Genomic DNA, 8,911 nt, shown 5'->3' with positions numbered 1-8,911 from the left:
CACAATAGAATTAACATGAAAGGGAGTTTTAGGGTTTTCCTCATTGGCATCCTCCCCCTGCCTAGCTCCTAGAGGGTTCCAAAATAAGGAGTAATAACAAATACCATGCAGTTTCCATATTTATACCATTATAGGTAAATCAGTTTATAGTTTAATTTGTTGCATAACACTACTTTAAAAGTCTAAGAGGTTACCATTTATTACTCCATGTATTTCACAGATGTCTCAATCTCTGCCAGGATATGCTGACACAGAACCTTGTTCTCATTCATAGTTCCACTAAAGTCAGTAAAACCACTACAGCAGGCAAAGTCTGTGTCAGCAGAGTGAGGACAAGATCGGAACCAGCAGTGACTACTGCAGGAGTTTTGGCTCAGCATTTTTAGCTTAAGATGTCTATGTATTATGATCTTTCTGACTGTATAAGGAAAACCAAACAGCTGATGTGAATACACCTGTTTCAGGTATTACACTTAACATACCATTCTTATTGCTTTAACAGGTACAATCAATTCCAGAAAACCGACAGGATTAAGGCTGTTATAATCCAATTGCATTCCAGTCCCCCCCTTCTCCTTCTTGCACTACAGTGTCTGGGATGTTTTAATGTCACACACCTAATTTCAGCAGTTTATTAATGGTATAAATACAATGAAAGCTTTAAGTAAAAGAACAGTCTCAGAACTAAGGCTGAAGGGAAGGATTGATTAAAGGCCCTTATTCTATATGCAGACACAGTACAAATATTGCACATTACAGTAAAGAAAGCCCACAACGCAACTGGAAAGTAATTTCAGGTCTGAAAATTAGAAGACTTGTTTCAAGATATGAGTTGCAAGGCTTTCAAAACTGTAAAATACAGGAAAAACATGCAACTTTAAAAAAGTTTGTGGTTTGATAGGAGATAGGGGTATACATTCAATGAAGCAGTGACATATTCAAAAGCTGAAAAATAAAAAGTTTCAAATATTTTCTTCACAACTATCTAGGAACAGGAAAAAAGTGATATCCTATTCTTACAGATTTAAATAGAGTTAAAATAAATACTTCAGTTTTACTGCAATTGATGAATTAACAGTAATAGGGAATGAGCAACTATAAATGCAACACAAAAGGACATTTCAAATGCAGCAAGTATCAGCATTGCTTAGTTTTCAGTCTTACTGTAAAATACAGCCATATATATTCTCTTCTAAATACTGGTGTATAGATTTATAATCTAATGGGTTAAAGAGCCACAACCACCATTTATTTTTCTTTGGTTAAAAATAAAAAGTAAAAATGAAAACGTGAAAGCCTTAGCACTACTATTGACTGCAAAACCATTCTCAAACAATGCTTATGTAGAACAAGCCAATTTACTGAAGAGCACCATATGAACCCTTTGGAAATAGCTCACAGTAAAACAGGAGAAAACCAACCAAAAAAAAAAGGGGGGGGGGGGGGGGAACACCAAACAACAACAGAAAAAAAGGGGGGGAAATCCCCAAATAAAAAAACCCCACCCTGCCCCAAAAATTAAAGCCAGAAAACAAAACAAAAAAAGAAAATAAAGAATCCCAACACCTCTGAGTGGAATATCCCAGGACAACCTCAACTAAAGCCACTCTACCAGAAAACTCAAAAAGCAAAACAACAGGTTAAACAATACCATTCAAGTAGGTTAAGTAAGTTGTTTGGTTTGGTTTTGTTTTTTGTTTTTTTTTTTTTAAATAGTGTTATACTTTAGGTTTGCTACTATAGATAGCAAAGGTGTTATGTTAACTGCTGTGCTTACATTATTTTAGGAAGTGGAACCTCTCCTCCCATCCTGCCATACTCTTCCAAGTTTACCAAAGTCTTAAAATTTGAAATTAACATTATTTCAAAGGACGGACCTCAGTCTACAGTACTTCAACTGTAAACTGGTGTTCTATCATAAGAAACAGTTGTCAGAGAAAACTGATGCATTTTGAAGAAAGAAAAATGTCTAGGGCAAGCAAAGCTGCAGTGCTAAGTCATGTTTGCTTCACAGATACCTTCAAAGCATAGAAATGTATTGGTAACTCTTACATGAATGAGTTTGTTTAATTTTGCTACAGCAGTTTCTTGGGAATAATTTTTTTTTAGATCACAATAGGAACTAATAGTTGAGAAAAAAAATATTTGCACAAGAAGACAAATCAGAAGTTTCAGATTTTCAGTAAAAAGAGACAACCTCATGTATTAAGGACAGGACTTCTTGTTAACAGACACAATTACTACTAATGCATTGTACTGAAGGGTGAAAAGGATAGTTTTATTTGTTCTGAACCTTGTTTTTAATATTACTGTATATGCTCTGTCCATAATCTGGCAATGTATGAAAGTAAATGGAAAGTTTAAAAGTTTTGTTTTTTAAATGCCTTTAACTCAAGACTAACAAGCTAAGTAGAACAGATGCTGTTGTGTGCTCCTGATGTAAAACCTTCCATAAAAAGACATTTCAGAAGACGAAACGCTGATATTAAAAAAAAAAAAAAAAAAAGACTCAACAGGAAGAAAACCCTTTCCCCAAATATCCTACAGGCTGTCCACTTCAAAAATGGTAACACACTGCCTGGTCTAGTCATGTACACACAAAGAAAAACCCAGAATGATCTTAGGTGGTCATTAGCCACTGCAGTATAGTTTATTATGAACACATGTGCTAACATCACAAGGCTATACAACTATATTCATTATTTCCAAGGGGCATCATTTCTATTGAGGAATCCAGCTGATTTATCAGATTTAGCTGGGATGCAAGACTGAACAATTGATTGAAGAGAAAGATTTGATCATAAGGATGACTAGCACTGAAACAAAGAGACTTTACATCTACTGTGTTACTCTGTAAGCAATAATTTAAATAAAACTGCTGATAGTTTTGTAGGATGGTCAGAACAGGATTTTTTTTTCCTCCTCCTCAAATGCCATTGTGGTAAGAGTAACTTGCTGCTGTGTTGATACACCAGGGTCCCATTTTTTCCCTCATCCACTTTAATCCATCTCTGGAACACAGCTTTATGTACAAGCCAAAGTAACCAACTCTACTTTGGGCTACCATGAAGGTAAGTTCATCCCAGTTGTCCGTATCTGCTCCTCTGTTATGCAGATTTTGAACACAACACCTATACGCAGGAAGAACTTCCGTAGCACAGCTCGAAGCTCAGGAATCAGGTCAAATTGCATGATTTCACACAAGTATGGATAATATGTTGAAGCATGTGCCCTAAACTACCAAAAAAGATACGAAAAAAGAATGTTATTCTCTATTACTATAGGACAGCACAGAGTTTTTCTACATTCATGGCTACACCAACTTGTTAAAACACAAGATCTCACCCAACAAAGACCCTCACAGATGGCCAAAGGGCCATGAAGCCCAATGTCTGTTTTCCACAGCAGCTTTAGCAGATGGCTACAGGAAACCATACACAGAGCAAGCATTTAGCTTCACTTCGCTAAAATAGAGTCTGACTATTTTGTGGCTCAGGGATTTCTCAGTCTAGAGGTGCTGTCAGGACTACTTGTAGAAACATCCCCTTCTGACAGGAATTTCTTAGTTCGTTCTCCAGCATCTTTAAAATATCATCCAGAATACATAATAAAGCCTTCCATGGCTGAACCAGTGTGTGAAGAACTATCTCCATTATGTGTTTGGGGTTTTCTTCCCCACCAGTGATTTGCCATCTCCAAAACTCATTCAGCATCTCTTCCAGTCTAAGTTCTTCCATTATCAGTTGTTTCCCTCTCTTCACAGTAATAATGATTTTATGCACTGCTTATTTTTATTTCTGTTACAGATTAAAAGGTAAACGAGTAAAAGTCTAACCTACATACAGTTCTGTGTATGGGAGCCAGTCTGTATCTCTTATTCCTGTTGCACTCTCTCAACCCTTTCCCAGCTCCATTACACCCCTTTCGATATGGGGAATCAGAACTGCAAACAGTATTCAAGATGCAAATATGTCATAAATTTACACAACATGAAATATGTTTTGTCCTCTACACCTTTTCTAATAATGCTCAGTACTAGCTACAGGGAAAGTTAATAGAACACACCACAGAACTTTTATAACAAGATACTGGGATTGTGTACTAAGGAATGGCCAAGGTACCATTTCATCTACAGAGTTCAGACTATTCTCACAAAACACCATAACCACAGGGACATCACTGAATTGATGCTACATGGAGAAGTCAAGCCTCCACTACTACCTATTTCTTAGAATACTGGTAAATTGCAATAAAACATTTCAAACTACACAAGAATGAAGTGAAATTACACTTTGCAATACAGAGGGAAAACAAACCTACACAGCAAGAAAAAAATACATTAAAAAAATGATTAAGTTAAACAGTATTAGAAAGTTTAAAGAGAAGTAAGGAACTTCCGGAAGTTCTTCTCCATGTTCTCATGTAGTGAGTATTTGCATTCACCTTTCCCTCAAGATCCTGAATTTTTCTTTTTTTTTTTTGCAATCACTGTCAAGGAACCAGAATTCTAGTTTTATAGTGGTGAAATTTACCTCTACCATTCTTGTGCAGCTGTAATATGGCACAAGCTCATCCTTTATTGCTCTTTTATATGAAAGCTCTGCAGTAATTCTGTCAGTATTTCTATACAGCTGTGAATTTCATGGATACAGTCCCATTTTTACAATATTGAATGTTTGCAAAAATGGAGATCTAATGACTGCTGTATTTCAAGGAGAGTACATGCTATGTCAGTAAGTGAACTAGCCACCTTGCAATACAGATGATAATAAAGACTGAATTAAACAGATGTAAAAAAATATCTGAATGCAAACAAGACATGACTTCCAGCCTGTTCTTACCTTTTCATCACTGATTTTTAGTGTTTTTGTTAAAAGCAACAGCAGGAGATTGGTCCAAGCTTCTCTGTGGCTTTCTGAGTTCACAGTAATAAAATATGCCAGGGCTTCACTGCATACACTAAAGAGAGAACAGTTCAGACAAATGATACAGAAAACCCATAAAAAGTTTTTATAATGTGCATTTTTTTTGTCCGCTTTGTGTGTTTGTTTTTCAAGCAAGATGCATTTCCATGAGAAAGTTTTCAATTATGTGCAACAACTATCTGTTACAGTAATTGTTACAGATAACTGAACTTAAAATAGTTTTCATGTTGTCAACAAAGAACCACGGAGTCAGAGGTGGAAGACTCTGATATTCCCCATAAATAGTCTGTAATTAAAGTGTTGTCACCTTTAGCCTGAAAACATTATTTCCTGATCCTTACACTGGGACAGCTTAGGCAACAGCAACATGAAAGAGCTCTCCCTTCAAATCTAGACAACTTTAATAAAGTTCTCCAGAGCTCAGCATCACAGATTAAAGAGGGATTACTACCATATTAATAAATTCTTGGTCCTTGCTGTAGACTGTCAACACAAGGTACAAACTGTACCACTTACTTTGTCTTTTTGGGAAGCCCTATTTTAATTAAAGGAGGAATGGAACTTCCCTTTTTACACCCTAAGAAGGTCAGTATGTCCATAGATGCTGATAAATCAGAATGTTACTGAAATCCACAGCATTAGTGCCAATAGGAAGTTTAAGAGTTCTTCACATTTGATTAGAGATTAGTACTCTGAACTTTCTTGTACCAGCAACTCACTTTTCAAATAAGGGGACCCCAATACCTTCTTATATTAATTTAGCATCATTTTCTACATTTACCTAAGTTCCAGGTATACAGCAGCTTATACTGCACTCTGTTTAGATTACTGTATCCTATGTATCATTATGTACTCAGATGTGAAAAGTATTCATACACTACCACTTCTGTAAACAAAAGCTTGTGTCAGGCAAGAAGGTGCTTCATTTATTCCAAGTAGATTTCTAAATTAACTTTTAATAAAGAGTGGTCACCTCTCTCTCCTTTGCGTGCTCTGCTCAGCAACTTAAAACAGGACATTTGTATCCAGGGATGCAATTACTGGCTGAAAACAGAAGGCATCTGAACCAAGCTGGTAGTCTTACCTAAGCAGCCGTTGTTGTATGGCGTCCCAGGAGTCTCGGCGGTTTTCATCCACATACATTCGAAAGAGTATTCTCAGGCAACAAGCCAAGCTGCTGGTCTCTTGTTTTAAGAGATTGGGTTTTGACTTACCCTTGAACCCTAGGAAGCAGTTATGCACAGGGAGAGAGGGAACATTCACATCTGTATTTATGAGCCAAAAAGTAAAGTTTATCAACGATACCTCTACTAATTAACAGTAATGATTTCTTGTCCAGATAGTATTTTCTCCTCCTTGATTTTGATTGAGACCTAATCTATTTATAAAAATATTTAAGTACCGTAGCACTAACTGTATAGCTTTGTTTTAATCAAAAAAGCAGGTAATTTACTGACCAGTATTATTCAAGATATCAGGAAGGAGACAAGTAATAAAAGCACGTAACACTGTCATATTAACTGTAGAGATTATTGCAGTAGTATCCTTTTGTATCTTGATAGCTAAACCTTAAGTGGAGCCCAACGTTTTTACTAAACTGAAAATAAAAGCCTCACCTGCTCTCCATAATACAGTTCGCTGTTCATAATTTGAATTAAAGGCTTTTGAAAATGAATGAGATTCTTGCAAACAATCTAGTAACTTAAAGAGGTGATGTGAAGACATGTATTTATACATTCCTTGGTCTTCTGTGTCAATGTGGATATCTGCATCCAATGCATCTCGCTACATGAGGGGGAGGGGAGAGAGAAGAGAGGGGAGGAGTGTCAATAACATTCTTATACAAACTTAAGAGACTTTGATACTTCACAGACCTTATACCAGTAAATTAGAATGTGAAAAAAATGGTATTGATAAGAAAAGAAAAAGAACAAGGGAAGAACCTCTTCATCGAGGCATAAAAACCTCCTAGCAATACAATATTCTCCTCTAGGAGCTGACTGAGTAGGTCTGTTGAATTCTGAAAAACATCAAAATGAACTACAAAAATAGTGCAAGTTTAAATGTTACATAGTGTAGAAACTCCCCATCTTTGGCTAATGTCAAGTCTCATTAAAATTGGTCAATATTTTTAGATAATTTCATTAGGGATTTAACTATACCATCCCCAAAGCACAACCTGAATGCACTAGCCCAGACTTCTAGATGAGGGCTTTATTAACACAGCCAAGCAAGAGCTACCTTGCATTATTCCCTACAATCAGATTTTTCAGGTACAAGGACCACTCCAAGGCAGGTAATGAGTTAAATCTTGACTATTTACCTTACTAAAGTTCCACTTCTGCATCTCCTCCTGTGTAAACACCTAGAGACTAAGTAAAGCCTCAGCTAAATGAAGACACTCAGGCTAAACAGTAAAGAATGCTCTCCCCAAACCAAGCAAAATACATTCTTGATGAGTATATATTGATTATAAAAAGAATAATACTATATTGATAAAAAGAATAATGGTAATATAATCATAACAATCCTGAAGGCAGTCAAAAAGTAAAAAAATATCACAACTTAAGAGCAATGACACACACATTCAGGGTAGTGCCAAGGGTCAGAAAAAGTAAAACCATATACTCCGTTTTGTAAACACACTTCAGAGCATTCGACAGTCTTTGTACTTTACTGTCACAACAATGTTAATAAATAAGTCCGATGGTACCTGAGCTGCAGCCATGTGCTCAGCATCTTCCTTCTTGCTTGTTGCTGGATAGAACACTATATTATCAATGGTCTGTATCAATTCCAGCTGTACCACACACTTTATAAGGAGGCCAGCAAACAGTTTCTGGTCTAGTGAAATAGAGTAACACAAGTTTCAGAAGAAAACTTATGACAAGTCATTTACAACAGGCAAGCAAAACACTACATCACCATTAGCATTTTGATATTTAGTGATGCTGTGAATTATCTTAAAAGATTTCTATGCAAGGCATAAACACAAGTTGTAAAGATATGCTCCAAAACTTTCTCTACAGAACTACAGAAATGGACCAAGAGAGGCTATAACAGTTCATTTAATAAACCTGCATGTTTTCCTTACTTGTGTAAGGACCACCTTTCCAGCTCTCATCTGTTGGATTTGAAAATTGACTTTGTCCTCTTTCCGAAGCATTTTTATCCATGCTGCTTAAAGACTGGTGATCTAGGTCTAAATCCTAGAAAAGAATGCAGAACAGTTCTAGCAATCCAAACCGCCAACTACCAACCAGCTATCAGTTTTCAGATAACTTCACTAAACTTAGTACGGGCTTCCTGCATCTGACATTTATAACTTATTTTACAATGACACCAAATACAAGCGGATGTCAACTCCAGCATTTGGTGTCAAGTGTATTTACTATAATAAAGTATTCTGAAAACTAACCTAACACACAACTCTTCAAGTTAGTTTGTTGCACTGAATTAATTCTTACCAAGTGTTTTTCAGCAGAATCTTCCTCCATTCCTGCTGGCCTCCATGTCAGCAAGCTTCACAAGGTTAAAAAAAAAAGTAAATATTGTTGCTCTGAAATTGCATATTAGTACAAGAATTAAGTTTATGAACTTACACATGAGGAATAGTAGTTTTGAAGATTTCTAGCATACAATTGCATGTCTGGCCCCAGACTTCAGGGCTGAATTTCTGTCCGTTTAGTATTACCAGGTTTTCTAGGCAGTTTGTACCTGATCGAGCCAACTGCTCATTATCTGTGAAATAAATGTTCCATATTTATCAACTTCTACTATATCAATGAAAGATTAAGCATTCTCTATTACTGCTCCATTTAACATTTTTACCAATATTGTGAATTGCATGGTATCTTAGTTTAAAGCCTACTTATAAAGTGTATTACAATAATATAAAGCTTAGGAACGCACTGAATGAAAAAAATAGTTTAAAAATAGATTTCATGAGATTTTAACCCAAACAGGGAAGACAAAGGACAGGAGAG

General features: G+C 36.1%; 1 protein-coding gene across 2 annotated transcripts in view; it reads right to left on the bottom strand.

Annotated features, from left to right (window-relative positions):
• Nucleotides 1–1,685: 1,685 nt before the first annotated feature.
• The window catches only part of ARFGEF2 (ARF guanine nucleotide exchange factor 2), a 37,472-nt gene continuing 30,246 nt past the window's right edge, over nucleotides 1,686–8,911 (bottom strand). For both annotated transcript variants that reach the window (XM_074919959.1, XM_074919960.1), the window contains exons 32-39: nucleotides 8,528–8,666; nucleotides 8,393–8,447; nucleotides 8,020–8,134; nucleotides 7,639–7,769; nucleotides 6,542–6,710; nucleotides 6,010–6,148; nucleotides 4,842–4,959; nucleotides 1,686–3,237 (exon numbers count right to left, since the gene is read on the bottom strand). In XM_074919959.1, coding sequence (XP_074776060.1) covers nucleotides 3,061–3,237; nucleotides 4,842–4,959; nucleotides 6,010–6,148; nucleotides 6,542–6,710; nucleotides 7,639–7,769; nucleotides 8,020–8,134; nucleotides 8,393–8,447; nucleotides 8,528–8,666 — 1,043 coding nt within the window. In that variant the 3' untranslated portion in view covers nucleotides 1,686–3,060. The remainder of the gene's footprint in view (nucleotides 3,238–4,841; nucleotides 4,960–6,009; nucleotides 6,149–6,541; nucleotides 6,711–7,638; nucleotides 7,770–8,019; nucleotides 8,135–8,392; nucleotides 8,448–8,527; nucleotides 8,667–8,911) is intronic.

The sequence above is a fragment of the Athene noctua genome, chromosome 16 (genome assembly GCF_965140245.1).
Source record: "Athene noctua chromosome 16, bAthNoc1.hap1.1, whole genome shotgun sequence".
Taxonomy (NCBI): domain Eukaryota; kingdom Metazoa; phylum Chordata; class Aves; order Strigiformes; family Strigidae; genus Athene; species Athene noctua.
The sequence above is the reverse complement of the archived record's forward strand: the minus strand, read 5'-3'. Positions and strand labels throughout refer to the sequence as shown.